Here is a 22341-nt window from a genome sequence, read left to right as displayed (position 1 = left end):
GATCTATTGTTCAAAGTGATGGTGAAATAGATAGGGTTATTATCAGCAGAATTCAAGTTGGATGGTTGAAGTGGATGAATGCATCGGGCTTGTTATGTGATAGAAATGTACCCCTCAAACTGAAGGGAAAATTCTATATGATGGTAGTGAGGCTTGCAATGCTTTATGGTGCCGAATGTTGACCATTAAAAGAGAAGCAGAATACTAAGTTAAGTGTGACAGAGATGAGGATGCTAAGGTGGATGAGTGGCTTTACCCTTAGAGATAAGATACGAAATGAGCATATACGTGAAAAGGTTGGAGTAGTTCCAGTAGAAGATAAGATTAAAGAGAGTCGCCTTAGATGGTTTGGTCACATAAAACAGTGGCCTTCCGATGACCCGGTTAGGAGAGTAGAGGTATTAGATTTGACTTATGTTAAGAAAGGTAGGGGTAGACCTAAAAAGACTTGGTTAGAAAATATTAGGAATGACCTTTTCTTATTAGATTTAAACGAGAATTTGACTTTTAATAAGACACAATAGATAAAAAGGATTCATGTAGCCGACCCCACGTAGTGGGATAAAAGCTTGATGTTGTTGTTTGTTGTTGTTAACTTCTTCTCGATTTAAACAACAGGCCAAGCTGAGTCTTAAAGAGACTCGGATCAGGGGCTCGGGCATACACTGATTATCGAAGCAAAGGAATCAGATCATATGACTGGCCAAAGATCTCACTTGCAAAAATAATAAAATAATACAAGTTATTCCTTACTCGCAAAAACTTAAATGTTGGATTATCGAAGCAAAGGAATCAGATCAAATGACCGGATTATTGCAAGTACTTAAAAACTACACTAAGATTGCTATGAGACAAGAAACAATTTGTTTCTCAGACTACCATTAAAAGATGTGTCATGTTTACCTGAATTAACTAATAAACAATTATCAATTAATAAGTTGACAAAAGATGTGAAATGTAATGTGACATGTTTCTCGTCTTATTGTAATTCTTAGGACCAAGCTTCAGATAAAATGATTGACAGTGTTGATGAAATGAATGGGATATAATAGTTGGACACCATTAAATACACCCTCATAACCTCCATAATAGTATGGGTCTATCTACCTCTTCAAATTCAAATTTTATGTGATGGCATAAACATTTGGGTCACATTCTAATTTCTCCCATATGAAAGTTCATAACAAAATTTATTTATCAACAAAGATAATATTTCTCTCAAGTGCAAAATGTGTTTTCTTCTTAAAATCGATATTACCATTCATCACAGTCACACACAGTTCAAAGCCTTCCATTTTATTCATAGTACTTTTTGAGGACCTGCTAGAACAACTAGTTTATTAGGAACCAAGTGATTCATAAACTTACTGAAAATTATTTAGGGGTATGATGGGTATAGCTCCGGCAAGAAAAATCTGAAAGTCCCTCCTTATTCAAATAGTTACATAAACACATAAAAAATCTGATTCAACCCTATATATATCTAATGGGAAAGAATTTTTCTCATATGAGTTTAATTAATATTTGAATAAAAATGGGATTCATCATTTATAACCCTCAACAAAATGAAACGACGGAGAAAAAAAAAACCGCCAATATTCTATCATGTTCATAAATTCTATCACAGAGCCCTATTGAGGGGAAGCCATCCCCACATCTACCTACCTAATAAACCATCAACCATCCAAGATATTTAATTTTATAACTCATGTGTCATAATCAATATCCTCACTTAGGGATTCTGAATATTGTTATGAAAGTGCAGTCAAATCTATTACAGACTAAATTGGATATTCAATGCAAACTTGAATAGAAATAAAGATTAATGTTAATGATGATTTCAGTGTGAAGTTTGGCAATGATGATTCAAATGTTTGATTTATTATAATTATTGTGTTTTAACTTTTAATTAATTTACAAAATTTATTGAGCCTCATAGCTCACCGGTATCTTTCTTACTATTGTTATTACAGAAAAGGTAAAGGAGAAGATAGTTGCAAATTAATTTTACAAGTTATTTCTTCTTTTATGTTAATGTTATCTTGGTTAGTGAGTCTACTTTTAAGATATGAAAACATTTCAGTGATGTATTACTATGGAATTATTATATTAGTGATTCTGTAAATATGTCTTATTGGAGTCTAAACTTTAAAGTTATTAAGTGCTTCTATTGAGGTGATAAATGAAAACTATTAGATCTTTTATAAAAGTTTTCAAATGTTCAAAAGTATTATACGATTGATTGAGGAAAAAAATGTTATGATGATGTTAGTAATACTCTCAGTAATGTTAAGGAGTACTGTAGGGTGTTACAAGTGAAATATTATATATAAGGAAGATAAAAGAACTCAAATAGTACTAAACAAAAACATACAGCTCCAGCATTGTCTCTCCTAATTGCAGCTTCAATGATAGCTGACTCAGCCTCCTGCATAGAAAACAATAACTACAATTAGAAAAGGAAAACTGTGAGTTATAAAAATCATCTAAAATGTATAACAACATTCACAATGTAAAAAGTCAACATTCAAAAAGTGGGATATAAAGTAACAAAATCCAATTGGCGTAAATCCAATCAAAACAGTAAGCTTTACAGGACCAAACCATCCTATAAGGCGATGAGTGGAAAAGTCATCAAGAAAGAAAACGAACAAAAATTCTAAATGGCCACTAAATCTTATTAATGTTCAATGTCATTAACATATTATAAGGTCAAAATATTCATATACTATTTGCAAGTGGTCATTTTTTATCGATTATTTAATGTGTTCAATTTTCCCCTTGACTCTGCAAATATGATTCAACACATTCCCTCTATTCGCTTATTTTGAATCTAACTTGAAGAGAAAAGAGATTATTTTGGATCAGTTTTGCCAATGACTAAATTTATCACATTAGATAGTATGGACGTGGTTTGTAAAAATTACTATTCATTACAAGTAAATAATTAGTGGTTTAGCAAGAAATACTTTCTTTTGAGGTCCACTTCTACACATGTTGATTGGTACAAGGATACACAACAGCCCTTTCCTTCAATAAAATCGCACTTAGAATTGGCAACGAGAGCAAGTTAAGATGCTTGCTTCAATTAGCATTTCATATAAATAAAGTTCAAAATCACTCACAACTAAAGCTCACTAACAGTGAAAGCAAACAAAAAAAAAAAGAAGCACCCTAATCACCATATTAAGACAATAATATCCAAACAAGAATAAGAATTAGAAGCTGAAAAAGTAAACGTTAAATTAAAACTACACATCATCAGCTTCATGACAAGCATTTCAATTACGATGAATTGTGTGTGAGTATTTACTCTAATGTACACAAGTGTTCTGTTACAGCTTTAATACAAGTTCACGTTTATTCTATCTATAACCTTATAGGTGCTTCTTCTGCTCTTCATATTTCTACAGATAAGGGTACAAACCTGAATTTGCTGGAGCTTGCTTTCAAAAAGCTTTTCTCTATCTTGGTCCTGCAAGAAAAAAGTGTCAGCGTAGCAATTCATCATTTATCCTTTAGAAAATCAACCACCCACAACATTTATATTGATTTTCCTAGTTGCTGATTCATCTTGAAATAATTCATATAATTGCAGAGATAGCATAGTTCAGGTTTCTAAATAGCTGATAAAATGAATCAAAAGACATTCCTTAAGAGTGTGTCCATCTGGAGCAGGCTCAGCAAGCATGAATATACGATCGATCAGAACAACAACAGGTTCTTTGCCAAGGTTTTTCCAGGGAACCTATATATATCAATGACAGAATTAGAACACTGCAGAAAAGTTTTCGAGGCACAATAGGAATTGAAACACGTAATAACTATAAAATTGTCAGAAGTGGCACATTAGTAAGATCATCGAGGAAAATATCAAGTCAATGATAATTGGGGGGCCCACAACAAGCTAGACAAACTCATAGAGTACAATTAATTTCATTTTTATATCCAAGGGTGAAGGGAAATGAACATTTTCAACAGAACACCAATAACCAACATAGCAAAATCTTGTTGCAAAGCACAGCTCACGAGAAATTCATATATAAAAACACAAATGCAATCAGAACTAATAAAAAGCTGCCAAATATAGCATTTCACTTCATATATATATTTCGCTCTTTTTTATGGTTGCCACAGACTCAAAAGTAGAAGATTATTCAAATATTCAAAACACTTTCCATGCTAACAACAATATCATGTCATACTTAGCAAGTTAAAGGATCTAATTTAGTGAATTCCAGATATAATAATGGTCAAATCTCAAGAACATGAGTGCATAAGCACAACGAAGCGTAGGAACAACTCATTGCAAAGAGGATGTTAGTAAAAAATGGTTAGAAAGGGCATCCACCTCCAAAAAAAATGGCCCTGCGCCTTGATGCAGATAAGATTGCATTCAACTCAACAGAGTTTAGCACAATGCTCCATGGTATGCATATCTTTCACAATTAATGAATGCTAAAGAAAATAGCCTAAGCTTTATAACACAACCAAACATTCAACATGAAAGATGAAAGCATAAAACAAAAAACTAAAAATCAAAAAACTGTATGTAAAGAATAATTCAAATACTACACATTTTACAAACAACTCCATAAGAACTCTTCCTGCTCAGAAGAAAGAATTTGAATATCCGCAGAAATTAAAAAAAAAAAAAAAACTACCTGTAATGTTATAGTGCCTATAAAGCCAGCTTTGACTGTAACAGGAAGCTTCAAAGAGTTCAGTGCCTCAGCCTTCAATCTCAAGTCTTTCAAAACAACATCTCCTATAGGACAACATTTCATAAGGAGAGAGACTTAGAACACAGTTAAAAATAATGATACCCAGCGTATTAAACAGGAAAATTCAAAATAAGAAAATTTCATCAATGCATAATGTAAAAATAATTCAATAACAGTTCTTACAGAATTATAAATAGAGAACATAAATCAGGCAACAAAGTCATCAAATATGAGAAGAGCTCAATTGCTAACAATAAAATGTTCGGGTACAAATAACAATTTTCTGATAAATACTCGAAAAGACAATCATTCCCATCAAAGTATATGCAAAGGATATTATATCCACATCATCTCAATATGGTGCAGATATAACATCGAAAAATTAATGTGAAACAATAGGGAGTTACTTTAAGAAATTAAAGAGAGCGAATTACGAAGTGTTCCCATAATAAATTTATTGCTTATAACAACGATTGATCCTTAGAGTTCTTAGTTTTTAACTTGCTTAGGCAAAGAAGAGTGAAATCGATTAACCAAACAATTCAAGAAAACGCAAAGAATAATTGTACGCTACGACAATAAACAAGAATCCACGATTTAATATTGAGAACTTTCATCTTTGGAGCCCATACGCTCAAATAGTCTAGGCTTTAGCGGAAGAAGAGTCTCCACATTAGAATCGAGGTCGCTCCGAGGAAGAAGGAACCTAGGATCGTCGTTCTTGGATAGGTGGCCGGAGTGGTGGAGGATGATTGTCGTCCAATGATGATCCAACGTCCCTTTTGACCTTTGCTCGTCGATCACGTCAACTAAGGTGTAGTGGATACGATCGATGTATTCTTCAATGGTGAAAAAGGAAATCTGAGAAGACTTCCCGTTTTTCCAAATTCTTCTACAAAGCTGAAGTAATTCTTTGGAGGAATCAGAAATGTTTCAGATTTTTTTCTCTCAGAAATCTGAAGGAATTCCAACTCTTATTTTAGGGAGGAAAACTTAACAACAAGACTCATGGAAAACAAGCCACGTGAAGTGGAGGAGAGGAAATCTGAGAGGGAATAATCTTGATTTCCAATCTCAGATTTTGAAATCTGGAATAAAAACTGAAGTTACGTTTGGGAGGAAAGGTATGGGGCGGCTAGGTTGAGAGACCACAAGAAAATTTCAATAAACCTGAAATTATCTCAGGTTTTGGGTGAGAGGAAAAGGGATTAATTGAGAGTTTTCAAATTAAATCCCATAGGGAGAGAGGCGGCAATAAGGAGTGGATGGGGCTGAGTTAGTGGGATGAGGGAGCTAACTGAGGAGAGAGTGAATCCGTTTCAGTTTTCAGATTTTTGAAATTTGAAATTAAAACTGATGAAATCTGGAATTAACTATGTGAGAGGAGGCATTTAAGAGGTGGTGATGTGGCAATTAAATAGAAAACAATAAGGGGAAGGCCGGCCAAGCATAGAGAGGGAGAAAATGTTTAACTTAAGTAGGTGGGGACCACTTGGCTAACAAAGCTTTAAATAAAAATCTGAAATATATTTCAGGTTTTTAAGCTAGGGAAGTTCCCTAATAAGAGGGTATTAATTAAGACCAATTTTAATTCAAATTCAAATTGAAATCTAATTAATTTGGAGACCTCAAATTAAGGAGCTAAATTAGGAAAGTATCAAAGCCTCATGAGAGCTTTGAATTTCAAATTCAAAACTCCAAGAGGGGCCGGCGGGTGGAGCGGTGGGGAAGGAAAATTGGGGAAGAGGGGCCGGCGGCCTGAGCGGCCCAGGGTGGCCGGCGGCAAGGGGCTTGGGAAAGAGGAAGGCGGCGGCCAGAGAATTGGGGAGAAAACTTGGAGTAATTCAAAGGGGATTCAAAGCTCATGCGTCTCCTCCCATGAAACTCACAAAGAGATCCACAATGCGTCGTCTCCGCAACGACGATTGATCAAGAGAATTAAAGAAAAGAGAAGGATAAGGAAAACCTAGAACTCACAAAGAGATCTAGTTTCTCCTACGAACTCAGTAAAAGATCGAGGAGGTTGCACTCACAAAGAGAACATGAACTCTAAAATCTTCATTCATCAAAACTGATATTACATAAGAAAAAGGGCCACATATATAGGCCTCAAAATGACAAAGAAAACAAATGACTAAAATGCCACTTTGGCTACAATAGCGACCAAATACCCATAAGGGCAAAAGTGGAAAAAAACATAAAATAAAATAAACTACTACATAAAATGACAAAAAATACAACTCATGATCGTGGCCGTCGATCTCCGACGTCTCCTGATGGTACATGTGTCGAAATCGCTGACGATTTCCTCATCATGAACACACAGTAATTGTGATAGTAAACTTACCAGCACAAAAATTTATCAAATAATAATAACTCATATAGTATCTGAGAGCAGTTTCTTTACTGCCCTAAGCCGATTTACTGTTTGTGTTTTTATTTTTTTTTTAGAACGGGGAATCCAATTGCTGCCACCCCTAAAAGGGCGCTTGGCAGCGTAACTAATATTTCGTTGACCTAGAAGAGACACCCACCCCAGAAACTTCCTGGCCCGCACTTGATTGTGTCACACTTAAGAGACGCTGTCACTCGAGAGGAATCAAACACGGGTTGGGGGTTCTCATTCATACTCGCCCACCAACCAAACTAAGCAACGGTGAGTTTGTTTGTGCTTAATTTCCAAATATTTCAGAGGCCTACGACAACAACATAAACCATTTGTCCCTCTATGTGAGATAAACATATAAATATAACTATTTCAGATAAACAATTATTTTAAATTCACCAAATTGTTGTTAGTTATTGATTAAAAAGTCTGGTAAGACATTCTCATGAACAACAATATAGATATTTTTTGATATTTTACAATACCTTATTTTCATCTTATAAAAGACCATTAGTAGTCACTATTCTGATTATCATCTTTCAAGACAAGAAAACATCTTGCAGATATCCAACAGGCTTGTATTTTTAAAATATGTCTTACTAATTCAAAGTTTCTAAAAAGATGAAATTTATCTGATTCAAATGAAATCTTTGAAGATTTCAAGATACTTATACTAAACTGGTTCAATTTGACAAGCTTCAATCTCTGATGCTGGAAGATCTTGCATGAAATCTGGTTGCCAGGTTTGTGGAGAACAACTGAATTCTTCAGTTCTCGTTATCCTTTGCATCTGTATTTCACACCCAGAAGTCTCTTGCTTCTTTTTCTTCTTCGTAAACATTCCCATAATGGAGGAATAGAGGCCTGAGCCTGACCTCTTTCGCTTTCTCACACCAGCAACCCAGCCATGAAAGGTGGTTTGCATATGTTCAGCAAATATTGCTTGTTTGTAAGAATCACCCATCTGCATTAAGACAATTTTTTTGCAGTAAGCAACAAAAACACCATTACATGAGGCTAAAAGATCAAAATATTGCTTGAAACTAGAGTTCATTATGAGGGCATCTCCAACCGAAAATCTTATTTTTCACTCCAAAATGCAGTGAAACTAAAAAATGGCGTGATTCATTTCCAATCGAACTCCATTTTACGCCCTTCGCAGAAGGTAACCATCTTTCTCCTCTTTGGTGCGTTTCTTCGACAAATCCGGTAGAGACAGAAAAATAACGCGGGTGAATAGTGCCACGCCAATATTGGCGTCGCACTGTTCACCTGCAACCAAATACCGGAAATTTTGCCGTTCGGCTGGAGCTCGCGAGCAATGTCATTCATGTGTTTGGAGTTTAGTTGGAGATGCCCTGACTCATAATAAGCTCAAATTGAGCCAAGCCACTATATACATTTTGGCTTTGACTGATTTTTGAGCCTATCTCAAGCTAGGCCAGAATTGAATCGAGTTGGCAAGGAAGATAAGGCAGGCTCAATTCAGATTCAAACATGCTCATAATTGAACTGATTAAGCCAAGTTGGCTTGAAATCAAACTGGGTCAAGACAAGTTAATTTAGAGCCGGTTAATTTATGTTGAGCTCATTTTGAGCTGCTTGATATATGCAGCCTCATTGCTACATTTAAAAGAGCTTGTTTCAAAATTTAGGCAACCAAATCACTACAATCTCATCATCTAAATATATAAAGGAAAAATGTGCATGTTATTTACCTGTGTAACAATAGCATACAGAGGAAGCGTACTATAGCTGCAAAGTACTTCAACAATCACGCTGCAAAAGCCATCCCATTTCAGTATTGCTTGAAGTTTTAAGAGAAAAATAGATCATTACTGCAAGAATAATATAGAGCAGATTCCTGAGAGTACCCAACAACGAGTCTGGGGATAACATAGCCAACACCTTCCACAATACAGGAGTGAAAGCCAAAAGTGCTCTGCAGATTTGAAGAGAGAAAATTAGTACGACAACCTTGATGAAGGGAAAGAAAAGTGCTAATGTTACTTACAATGATCCAGAAAAGGAATGCAATTTCAAAGGAGTTTTGAAATAGAATGAAATGAATCAAGTAGAGAACTAAGCTTGGCTGCTTGAACCAAAAGTGTTCATCTGAAGGCTTCACCCGGTGTCCTTGACCATCTGTATGCGTCTCTGCAAGCTTTATGGCTAGCCGTGTGATGATATGCTCCAGCTTTGAACCGACAATTAGCAAAAGCTGCAAGAGATATCATATTGCATTTAGTATTAGCTTCAATCTTGATCCAGAACATAGATCTTTGAAAGAAAACAACATGCAACTAACAAAATGAGTAAAAACAACTAAACTGCGTCTAATAAATAGGAAATAAAAAGAAATATCTCACTGATGCATGCCAAGAAAAATTCTTTCAAAAGATTAATTTCAAAGACTCATCATCAAGATAATGAATGATATCTCATTATTATTTTATTTTCTTTATGATATCTCATTTTATGTAGTTGTTTGTTTGAAAATTAGAATAATATTTGGCCTTTAAAATTTATTTTGTCTCAATCTAAGTTCATTGAGTTAAAAATAAATAAAATAATAAAAAAAAGTTCATTGAGTTCTACATTTCCTAAGCTCTTTTCGCTTTAGTCAGGATGTTTTTGCTAGACATTTGCAAGAGGATGTACCCCGATTTATGCTTTTTTGCTGATGATATTTTTCTTGTTGATAAGACTAGAGAGAGTTTAAGGTAAACTTGAATCATGGAGGTCAACCTTAGAGTCTAAAGATTATCATTTGAGTAGATCTAAAATTAAATACATTGAGTGTAATTTTAGTAGTAATAGATCTAGTGGGGGATTGTGACTTTTGGCGATCAAGTCATTAATAAGAATACACGTTTTAGATATCTCGGGTCTATTGTCCAGAGTGATGGTGATATAGATGGGGATATTATTAGTAGAATTCAAGTTGGATGGTTGAAGTGGAGGAATGTATTGGGCCTGTTGTGTCATATGAAAGCACCCCTCAAACTTTGAGGAAAATTTTGTAAGATGGTCGTGAGACTTGCAATGCATTATGGCGCAATATGTTGGCCATTAAAAGAGAAGCATAAAATTAAGTTAAGTGTTGCAAAGATGAGGATACTCAGGTGGATGAGTGGTTTACTCTTAGAGACGGAATGTGAAATGAGCATATATGTGAAAAGGTTGCAGTAGCTCTAATGGAAAAAAAGATAAGAGAGAGTTGCCTTAGATCGTTTGCTCATATAAAATGCCGACCTTTTGATGACCTAGTTAGGACTAGATGTATTAGATTTGACCTATGTTAAGGGAGGTAGAGGTAGACCTACAAAGACTAGGTTAGAAAATATTAGAAATGATATTTTTTATTAGATTTAAATGAGAAATTGACTCTTAACAAGACACAATGAAGAAAAAGAAGCCATTAACCAAACCCACATAGGGGGATAAAAGCTTGATGTTGTTGTTGGTACATGATAAATATGTATGACATTGATTAAAAACTCCACAATTTATTTTGATGAATCTATTTGGATGATCATAAAAAAAGTTTTAAATTTTGTGAAAATGTAGATAAAAAATTTGCTTCTCCTCAATCCTGATTAATAAAGGATGGGTGTTGGTAGAAAAAATGTCTAACTGGATTCCAAATTACATCTCATGCTTGATCTTGAAGGGTTAAAAATGGGACGTGACATTGAGTAGGAACACAAGGCAAGGCGTTTCCTGAGCAATCAATCATATCTAGTTTGTCATCTAACAAAGGAGAAGCCTATTGATGTAGAACGGTTAGGAGGATTTGCTAGGGATGATTGACAACTCCAAGTGTCTATCAAAATCTGAAAATTTCCTTCAGGTTTTTATTCTAAACCTGAGCCTCTCCGAAAACTGAAAGAAAGTCTAACTTCTTTGCCCAAAACCTGAGAAGAATCTCAGATTTTCTCTTGGTAGGAGAGAGGTTGCAAGCTCCCTATACTTTCTTAGATTTTATTAATGGTTATATAATCAACACACATGTCAGCTATTATCTTTCTTGACAACTATTAATGTGGGTATAGGTTAAGGAGTTAGTCTGATGCTTTTTAAATGGACCCTCTGCCTACACCTTGAGCTCAACATGCTCTATGAGGTTCATCCAATAATTGGAAAAACAAACTTGTCTGCTCTTATGATGTGAAAGCTTGTGAGGAAAACCAACACAAAATACTAGAGTTAAAAGGCACTCTGGCATGAAGGCTCTCTGACTTCCATAGTGTCACATGGTTCATGTTTAACTCCTTTACATCTTGGTGTCAACACTATCTTCCTCAGGCGCGCCAACAAGAAGGCTCACATGATGGCATTCAAATTCATAATAACCAAAATATTGGCACTTGAAACAAGACCTACCATTCTACTTAGAACTTGAAGCCATAATTACACTTCTTTCCCATAAGATTCTTCGTCTCAGCAACATCGTTGTTTCAACTTTTGGGGCAATTGGAGATGAGCAAGTCAGCATAAAATGTCTCCCTAACTAAGGAAATTTTCTAGGAGTTCTAACATTTTGTTCTAACTCCAAATTGAGTTGAAACTCCTAGAATATGGAATACAAAAGGTGGACCAATAACTTGATTTTAATGTTTATCTATACAAGCCTGCAAATTTACCGTAGCTTTCTTAGTTCAGCATGATTCACTTTATCAAACCAGAATGGGTGATTTGAAGAATCTAAACAATCCATCAGATGGAGATTTCAAATGATTTCAAAAATCATAAGAGAATTTTAAGCTTGTACCAAATTTAGTAGATCATGCAAGCCAAGCAAAACATTATTACACAGTCAGTTAGTCGAATGATCTTGATAACAAATTCATGGCAACAGAACACGAATACAAGCTAAGCTCTAATACCAAGCTTGATGCATAAGGAATAGATATATAATAAACCCTAAAAATTTCATTCCATGAAATTACTACACAAACAATTAAAAAAAGTACGAGAATTCCAGAGATTATTTGTTTTGCATGCAACCTGCAATCAAATGCATACGCAGCTATAAATAAATAATTAATAACATGTTATAGATGCAACTAGAAAACACCAAGAGATTCAAATTAATACGCAACTATAAACAAACAATTAATAACCTATTATAGATGCAACCACAAAACACCAAGAGATTCGAAGATAAAAGGGCGAAGAGTTCCTAACAAGAAATGAGATCAATTATCCTTGGAAACATTGCTTGGCGAAGATCACTTATGTAGGAAAAGATAAACACCATTTAAAACCAAGAACAAAGACAAGAAGGAACGCAAAGACAACAAGGATAAAAAAGATGAGACAGTAAAGTAAAAAAAATGAAAGTTGAAGAACCTAAATTAGTGAGGCACAATTCCATTTGGTCCTTCAATTTTCACATTTGAAATCAAATGAGTTAGCATGCACAAGCAAAAGCTTCTATTCATTTCAAGGGAGTTAACACAGACAAAAACATGTCACAAAAAAAAGAGGTATCAATGTAAACATTAGGGCTTAGAATTTCTCAAGAATGTCTAAAAATTCCCGGTAAATATGAGTAATATGCCCATAGAATCATCTAAAATGAAATGTGCAACTACCTAAAATGTAAGGTATCCTACTTTAATTTATGTGTTAGCATACAAGTTGAGTCTAATGCATCTCCCGTAGAAACTCCCATTTATAGATATGATATTTTCCTACAATGCTATGCTGGAACATGTCAAACATTCCAAGCAAACCTCTGGTACCTACGTCTGCAGACAACAAAACTAATTTTCATTACCAAGCTCCAATATGAGCGCTTTAACGTAGATCCGTGCAACTACAAACACCATTCTAATGTTTTTGACTATAGAGAAAAAGAAAAGACATATCAAAAGTCACTCAAATGTAAAATGTAGAATTCAAGAAACTATCTTTATTATCTGGATCACTACAAACTTAGAACTTATATCAAAGGATTCATTAAGGAACCAATGTTCAAATCTTCCACATGAAAATGTTAAATGCCAAGATTCTGTACAATAGTGAAATCACTATATCAGGTCGTAACCAGTAGTTTTTTTATGGATATGACTCCTCGACAGTAAAGTTTTCCACATACTTACAATCAAGGGCAAGAATGATAACCAAAAATATGCATGCCAACCTGCGCAAAAATACATGATTAAAAAGCATAAGTATTTCATTTTTGGTCAAATCAGCATCATTAAAAACCCATGCAATACATAATTAAAAGAAAAACAAGAACAGCAAGGTGAATATCATTTGAGATTATGGAAATTATTTTCCAAAAATTAAAGGAAGTGAGATTATAAACAAATTATGGATGCCGATTTTAAATACCAAGAAAAAGGTTGCAGATGCAGGAAATGTATCTCCAGTTTTCACATTGTATATTCCGGATAAAAGACATCTACATGCCACACTCGGATGTAGGATTAAGTAACCAAAAGCAAAAAGCATTTATCTCACTAAGTTCTATTAAGAGTCAAATTCTCATTAAAAATTTAATAAAATAAGGCATTTCAATACTTTCTAGCCAGTCCTTATAAATCTACCTCTATCTTTCTTAACATGGGTCAAATCTAAAGCATCTACTCTCTTATGGGGCCATCGGAAAGCTGACGTTTTGTTCTTAGTTATGTAAATGTTGTCTTTTATAATATCAGAATTACAATAACAGGAGCAGTGTTGACTTGGGTACACTAGCGAAATACCTTTTGAGTAAAAGAAAATATTATGGCATGATGTAACAGTCCTGCTGATTTATTTAAAGATAGTATGAATGTTGTGCAAGTTCATTATTTTCTCCAATTACATAGGAAGCACATAACAGGGATTGAACTCAGGAAAAAAAAAAGTCAGACTCAGGAGGGATTAGCGACTAAAGTTCATACACTTGCGCTCAAAGTTTATTTGCATTTCCGTCCTTGATATTAATAAAAAGGGGGAAAAAAAGAAAACAAAGGCTCATCTAAAATCTGAAACCATTTCTAGATAAGAATTAGACGATTCCATAGCTCAGTAACATTTTCAACTTGGAAGTGCACTCAACAGACAGCACAACGTACCATGAATGTCAATTAACAAGAAGATAATGACAAAAAGCCATAAATACCACCTGCAGAAATAAAAGGAAGTTGAGAATTACCACTAATCCACAATTTAAAATGACTCAAAGAATAACCAATTGGCTGAACGAGGTGCCCATTTACCTTATACCAACAACTTTCTTGAAGTCATCCTCAAGAGCACGCATCACATATTTGTGAAAATTAAATTTAGGATGTGTGGAGCAGTGCCTCTGAAATTATACGGCTTAAAATGAGTGTAATATTTGTAAAATCTAAGAACGGGGAGAACAAAAAGCCAAAAAAGCAACTTTTTCCTAGTTTACCATAATAAATCCAGCTCGAAGTGCTCTGTAATCTGATTTAGTCAAAGAGCCATAAAACTGCTTGAAGAAAGACATCTGCAGTGGAAAAGTAAAATTAATAGAATTGCTTATCATGCTAAACTATCGTTCTAGTTTCAAGTCCAGCATTGACCACTTGCTTTAATAATTTCCATCAATGACCTATTAAGTTATTCGGCTTTGTGCTGATGCTCATTAACAAGTCATTCAATAGACCTGATGAGGACATCGGAGATCAACGGCTACGATCTTGAGTTATTTATTTATATGTTTTATGTACTAGTTTATTTTATATTATTGTTTTTACATTTTTACCCTTATGGGTGGTCATGTAGTATTGTAACCCGAAGGGCATTTTAATCTTTTATTTCTTTTCTCTTCTTGAGCCTATTTATAGGCTAGTTGTTTTGTATTATGGGATGATGAATATTGAAATGAAATCTTATTTTTCTTTGCTTGATCTCTAAGTGAGTTCATGGGAGGAGAGACCCAAGGTGCGGGCAATCGCAATACCCGTCAACCTTTGGAAGAGTCCAAGGTTCGCGGTTTTACGATCTCTTAGTGAGTTCGTTAGTTTACTTTTATCTTATTTGTATTTTCTTTCATCTCCTTTCTCCAAGTCAATCGCCGGCCACTTCCAACCTCCCCACCACCGGTGGCTCAACCTCCCCCACCCAATTCATCTTCTAGCTCCACCTAAATCCCACCCACCAACATAGCCACAACCCGCCACCTAGCCACCCCCTTCCCCCTTTGTCGCCGGCCATCTCATAATTTCCCCCTCATTATAATGATTTCAATCACCATAATGACTTCCTAATTTAGCTCAAGCATGAGAGGGAAAATTTGAATTCATTTGAAATTCAAATTCGAATTTCAAATTCTTTCCATATGGGGAATTCCAAATTAGGAAAGTATCAATCATGAATTCAATTTCAAAATAAATCAAATTGGATTTATTATTCCCTTTCCTAATCTTCATCGCCTATTGGAAATTCCAATATTTCCCTCCCCAATCCCCTCCACCCCTCATGATGCCGCTGACCCCATGATGGGCGCACCCCCCCCACACACACACACATTAAATGCTCATTTAATCCCTCAACCTTATTTGAAATTTGAATTTAATTTCAAAACATTTTCCCTCCAAATCCACTTAAGCTGAAATTAATTTTAGTTTCCAAATTCCCATCCTCTCTCCACAATCTAATTTTCTCCATTTAATTCTCCAACATAATGTCACTAATCTCACCACAATTTCAGCCGCCACATTCCCCTATCCCTAGCCGAATTAATCACCCCTTCAAACAGAACCTGGCCATCAGGAACCTGATCCAATATGCTGTCCAGCCATTCTGACCCAGGAAATACTGTCCAGAAAACTTCCAACCAGCAATTTTGCCACCACGTCACTCCCGTATACTAACTAGCAACCCTCCAAGAGCAGCCTAGCTAAAACCTTAGTGATCTAGTGAGTAGAGTGAGGGGTCCTTGCATAGCAACTATCCTCATTGTATAATTTAGGGATTTATTGTTGAAATCATTCATGTATGCAACATTAGATTGACTTGATTGTTTTATGATCTTAACTCTTACGCGTGTGATTCAGCCTAAGCTTATTTTACCGCTCTTAGTGTTTTCTTTTGTCGTTAGAAAATTCATTGTGAAGATATGATTATTGTGACTTCTAACACTTAAGCATGCAAATTCCTTTAAGCAATTCATCTGTGCATGTATTGTTTTACATCAAGACCTCTTGTGTCATGATATGTTCATTGGTTATTTTCTTGGATTCCTTCCAAAATTACTAATTCAAGCATCATGAAATTTTCTTCTCTTTTCCCAAAAACATTGTCATAATTGGCAATCCGTTCATTTTTTTTAGGCTACTCCTTAGGAAAGTTGAAAAAAACTAAAGCCTAAAACTAATGCATAAAATGTGAAACCAAAATTTATAAGGAATAATACAGTCCAACTCAAGCTTGAGGAATAAACTGCCAATCTGATCAATGTCAAAAACGGTCAACAGATTAAAAGTTAATAGGACTTTGATATCACCAGCATTAAAATGAACATTTGCACATAAGGATAGAAGTATCCTTAGTTTATTTGACATTCTTGTTCTAAGCCTTTTTGCTTATTGGTTACTTATGTTCCACTAATGTTTTAGCTAGGCTATATTGGGTGAGAACCATTCAGAAGGGCAAAAGATGTTTGGGGCAAGGGATGGACTATATTGAATCCGACACAATGATGCATCTCCTTTGCACTTTCCTAGATGGTCTAGTCTCCTCTCCTTTTCCATTATTGCCTTTCATAGCCTAATTATTATCATCGAAGAAGTTACATACGGTATATATTATAAGCGCTACAATCAATTTCTGATTCCAGATGGCATCATTTTTATGATTACTAGTCAAAGAGTGGCATTCAATGTACCTAAGAAAAAGAGAAATAAAAACAAGGAAACTTTTCAAGATAAATGCAACTCACCATCCAGCTAACAACAACAAACTTCCTCCAAAATCCTGCAGCACGCTCCTGGAGAAACTCATGGTGAGGTTGAGAAAGTCTTTGGTGGTCAGCAACCTGGGCTGAAAGTAGATTTCACCAAAAGTTTAATGATTAATCACAAATGCAATATTAAAAGGTTGAAGGCCCCAAGACAATATGATGAATGTATTACACGTCTTTGGGCTTGAAATCTCTTTATGAATTTCTTTTTCCCAATGCTTCCATTGACTAATCTACAAAAAGCTTATAGAATTATATTATCCATCTTTATAGAGATTGTGTAGATTCCTGCACTCAGATGCAATAACCAAGTTCCCTAACTTTACCCTGGCTCCTCCCAGAACCATAGTGATCGCACTAAATACTAAATGAGAAACTGCAAGTACAAAAATAAAGATGTGTAGCTGATGCAATGCTTCAAGAGAAAGCAATTGAACCTTGCCCTGTAATTAGACAATGACAGTCAAAAGATTTAGAATTACTGTGTGGAATATCCAATGTATAGCAAAAAACAATGAGATACTAACGGTAAACATTTCAACAGTTATTACCAAAACATGCACGTGGCCGTGGAAAATACAAAATAAACAGAAAATGCTTGCTTCAAAGGACATCTACAGAGTGCATTATTGAGAACAAAATTAAGTCTATGAATATATCTTAGGATATAATTATGCTTTTGATTATTTAGAGCAAACAAGAAAATAAAAAATATACTGTAAAACGTGCAAATTTGGAATCACGCTTCTTACAGTAATGTAGAACACTTGCACCAGTATTTAATCGCTTCTACTGAAAAGGAGCATACTATTGTAAAATAATAACATATCATAACACTCCATAATGAAGACAATCCATAGCTTCTACAGGACATCACATTGACATCACTAGTATACATGAAGTCAATCTTCTCAACCATCCGATGCCTCTTTTTTATTTTGGTTTGATCAATGGCTAGTAATACTGTGAATTTTATTCTAACAAGGTTATTATATGTTTTTTTAAGGAATTTTCTAGAATTTGGTAAATTCTGAATTATCTTTTAATTTTAATTTGGTATTGTATGTAATTAAGTTGTTAAGGACTTTGGATACCTATAAATAGGTCACTAAGTCTAGCAACCATGCAATTGAATTAAATTTTTGAGAACATAATTCCTTGCCTTGCCTGATTTGTTGCTCAACATATCAATCTCCATCCTCTCTCTCACTTAACTACTTTCTCTCTACTTCCAGTCAATAATCATCCTCTGTCCAACAGGAATTTTGCAAGATGGCATGCCTACCAATGTAATCCAATTCTATCTTATTCCTGATAAGTTATAACCCAATTCAAATCATAACCAACTATCCTAAGATTCCACCAAAAATTCACTCATCATCTCTCTCTTGTCTGCCTCATATTTGCTTCTATCCTATAAAAAATTCTATACAGCATGTTCGTCTCTCCCCTATCTTAAAATTTTTTGAGATGCAATTAGCTCTCTCTTTCCTACTCAACCCACCATCCTCCCTCTAAACCCTCATTCTCTCTCTAACCAAACCCCCCATTTTCTTGTTAGCCACATGCCTCCTCCTTCACTTAGCTGACATCATCCACTCACTCTATACCTAAAAAAATCTTCAGCATCCAACACTATAAAATTAAAGCAAAGAAGGTAAGGAAGCCTCTCCTTCCCTCTTAATCTTCTCTCCAAGTAAACCCCAGACCATCAATTTACACGATCCTATTTCTCTCTCCTACATTCTTCTAAGCATGTCCAATTCCTCCACATATCCTCCATCGCCAAAGATGGAAAAAGATTACTAAGTCAAACAACTCACTTCTACATTCTTTAACATCAATATTGATATCAGAAGAAATCTTATATCAAGAAGAATTGTTTAACATTTCCCACCTGGATTTCTACACTCCTCACTCCAAGTGTCAAAAATAGTTTCTTCAGAGAACAGTGATACCTAACAAGTGACAACGGGGAATTTGAAAGAAAAGGGGTTAATATTAAAACAGCAATAGCGTTACAAAGAAAACTAAGCCATTATAGTGAGTGGGAAGGATACATAATTATTAGTATTATGACATGCGATAGTATTCTCAATAACATAGATCAGGAAAAAAATAATTGAAATTGATTTAGTTGCATGCTCATATGTGAAAAACACATTCATGTAGGAAATAAATAGATACAATATCCCTTGATACAAATTCTCTAGCCAAATGGAGATTTCAAACAACACACATCTAAAACCAACTTTTACTCATATATAACACCCATATATATGTAGCAAATTATACTTAAGTAACACCCATAAGCGGATCCACAATGGGGACATTGGGGCATGTGCCCCCATCGGTCTATCAGAAAGAGATAATGAGTTAACATTTTATTAATAATACTATGATGGGGTTATTGGTGAAAATGGTAACTACTTTTTAGTTAAACGAGAATATATGTCAAATTGAAGATTGCTTCTTTAATCAATGAGCTTTTTTTAATCTCTAGCTAAATGATGATAGATTTCAACAACCTTTTTTATACATTTTAAACGGGATGTTTAAATTAATAATTAAAAGTGATTTCTCAAATAAATAAAGAAAATTTTAAATTTAATTAAAAAACATTTTAATCTAATAATATATAATAAATTTTATGTTTAAAACATAAATTTATTTTTAAAAAACTTGTGGTGCTAAATTAGTTGTGATGAATTAAATATAAATGAACGATTTTAAAATGATTCTCGCTGATTTCTGAAGGAAATTCGGCAGGATTTCGGGATTCAATAGATACGAGGTATTATTTTTTGTCGTCGTTTTGGTTCCCTCTGGGTATTATTCATTGGTCAACAACACGAGTAAATTTAGTATAGCTGATATTAAAAGGATATGTAGGAATAACAGAATCCTAGAAGAATCCCAGGTAAAAACAGGCACTTAAGCAACACACTTTTTTTGGCTTAACATTTAAAACCACATTGACTTTAGTAAGGTTTATTGCTGATCTTCCTGTATGAATAAATTAAAAGACCGTGTTCCCAGTCAAAATGTTTCATCAATCTATTAAATGCTAAGGTGGAATGAGATTTACAAGAATTTATGACCAAGGGTTGAGTGCAACCAGTCTCTTGATTTCAGTGTACTAGTATTTCTCATTGATGTTGTGCGCTTCTAACTTTCTGTGTATTAATTTGTGCATGTTCTATGCTGCCTATCTTAAGTTGCATACAAAAGTTCAAAATACAATTCCTGCTTTTCTTTCAATGCATAAGAGATTTTGGGCACGGGCACTATTAAGGGGTTATTTTATTGTGCTACTTCATTATTGCAAACTAAAGAAGGATTAACAATATATCCATCTTAAATAATGTGAATGACTATGTCAGGCAAACATAAGAAATTTAGAACTCGTTATCTTTAGCATAGTAACAAAAGAAAATGTCCAAAATGCTATTAAAAATAGTATATAAATATGACAAAATGTAATGCTTCTATTGATAACTTGTTTAAGTGCAGACACTACGTGCTAGTTTGCAAACAAAACAATTACTTCAAAAGCAATTTTGATTCAGATTACACTTGTGAAGCTACGACAATAGAACTTGCTAAAATGATTTGGCGTTGGTAGCATTAAAACTCTTACTATTTGATTTATAGTTCCTATAAATGTTATATCTACTCACAGCGGAAAAAAAAAAAGAAAGAGGAAGAATAAGCCTATCAAACTATACCTGACGAGTACAATGATCTGAAGCAACATCTCCAGACAAAAACCGTTGCTTTTTCCATGTAATTTCACTAGAAATTCTATGATGTATAATTTCCACAGGAACATATTCTTCCTTGCTGCAAGGAAGCATATGAAATGAAGCACTTCTATGGATGCAAATATCGCTGATATAACTTTGAGAAACAGTTAACAAAAGGGAGATAAAGCCCAGAAGCATAAGCTCTGCATCAAAACAAATCCAAGACTTTCGTCAGAAAATAATATCATCAGGCAGTGCTAATATGGAAAAGGTCCTATTGGAAGGGGGGTTAGAAATTATACACAAAATGTGCACAGGAAACTTTTCAGAAGTAAAACCAGACCAGAAGACTGGATCAATGGTACGGAACAAGAGGAATTATCACCAATTTCTAACACGACAAGGAGATTTGACCGATAAAACGGCTTAAAATGACATTATAAATTGATGAGACTGCAATACAATTCAATAAAAAAGGAAAAAGAACTGCAAGTCATCCTGCCGTACTAAATTTAAGAATAAGCCAACTATAATAACTAATAACAAGTGCCTAAACTTTTCCACGTTAACAAAAAGATTAGCATGGCTCACCACAACAGGACTTAATCCACTGCACGCACAAAACTACTTAAGGCCAACTTATGAAACCAAAGTACAATTTAAATATAGAAAAAAGGAAATGCAACTCAACCTAACGTTCTAATTTAACAGTCAAGTCCATAGTAACAACAAATGATATTTCCATATTACAAAGAAACAAAGATAAGCATGTTATTGATAACAATACACCCCAATTTTAAATGAATAAAGGTGACGATCACAGAAAATAACAAACATTAATCTGAATATAAAAGGAATGTTTCATGTCTTGATGATGTAAAATAATGAAAAAATCAAGTAATATCAGGATCATAAATTGGAGTTCCTTTTCTAAAACTAAGATTGACTCCCATCACATGTTGAAATCAGCAGACTACCGTTACAGTGACGGTTCAAAAGTTAAATAAAAAATCTTCAAAAATGGTTGAATAAATGCAGGAACAGTAGACTAGTTTTATATCCAATAAGCATTTACTACCAGTTGGCTCAGCCTCCATCTCATTTGAATATCTTCAAAACATGAAAATTTAGCAAACAATCGTAACAGAATTCCTAAAATAACAAGTAATCTTGAGAGGAAACTGCACTACTGACCTTCTTTCAACTTCTCTAATGCTTGGAAAAGAGCATCTTGGTGTTCACGTTTCAAAAACTGAAAATGATGAAAACAGAAGGCAATTAAAAATTAAAAGCATAGCAGAGAAAATAAACATATTTAAGGACTTAAAAAATAATAATATCGATAATCTCTCCTGCTTATGTATTTATATCTCATTACCAAACTTCCAAATATCAACCATCCAAGATAACAGCTGGACTAGCCCATGTTTGGTCTTTAAAAAATTTCTTTAAAAGGTAAAGACATAAAAGCATTAGAATGACACGTTATATGTCCTATTGATGGTTGGGAAGTGAGTTGAAGGATATCGGGAGATGTAAGGGATTCCTTCT

At 34.4% G+C, this 22341-nt stretch overlaps 1 protein-coding gene across 1 annotated transcript in view; it reads right to left on the bottom strand.

Moving 5' to 3' along the window:
* LOC110107652 (MLO-like protein 13) overlaps positions 1-21960 on the bottom strand; it is a gene marked incomplete in the record, with an annotated part of 33721 nt that extends 11761 nt beyond the window's left edge. The window contains 12 exon segments of the mRNA XM_028695925.1: positions 8838-8889; positions 8985-9052; positions 9125-9331; positions 13221-13261; positions 14187-14236; positions 14331-14419; positions 14513-14587; positions 17024-17124; positions 17217-17277; positions 17371-17487; positions 20773-20993; positions 21093-21960. Of these exon segments, the coding sequence (XP_028551758.1) occupies positions 8838-8889; positions 8985-9052; positions 9125-9331; positions 13221-13261; positions 14187-14236; positions 14331-14419; positions 14513-14587; positions 17024-17124; positions 17217-17277; positions 17371-17487; positions 20773-20988 (1077 nt within the window).
* Positions 21961-22341: the final 381 nt, after the last annotated feature.

The sequence above is a fragment of the Dendrobium catenatum genome, unplaced genomic scaffold, assembly GCF_001605985.2.
Source record: "Dendrobium catenatum unplaced genomic scaffold, ASM160598v2 fragScaff_scaffold_706, whole genome shotgun sequence".
In the NCBI taxonomy this organism is placed as follows: Eukaryota; Viridiplantae; Streptophyta; class Magnoliopsida; order Asparagales; family Orchidaceae; genus Dendrobium; species Dendrobium catenatum.
This window is presented reverse-complemented; position numbering and strand designations above follow the sequence as displayed.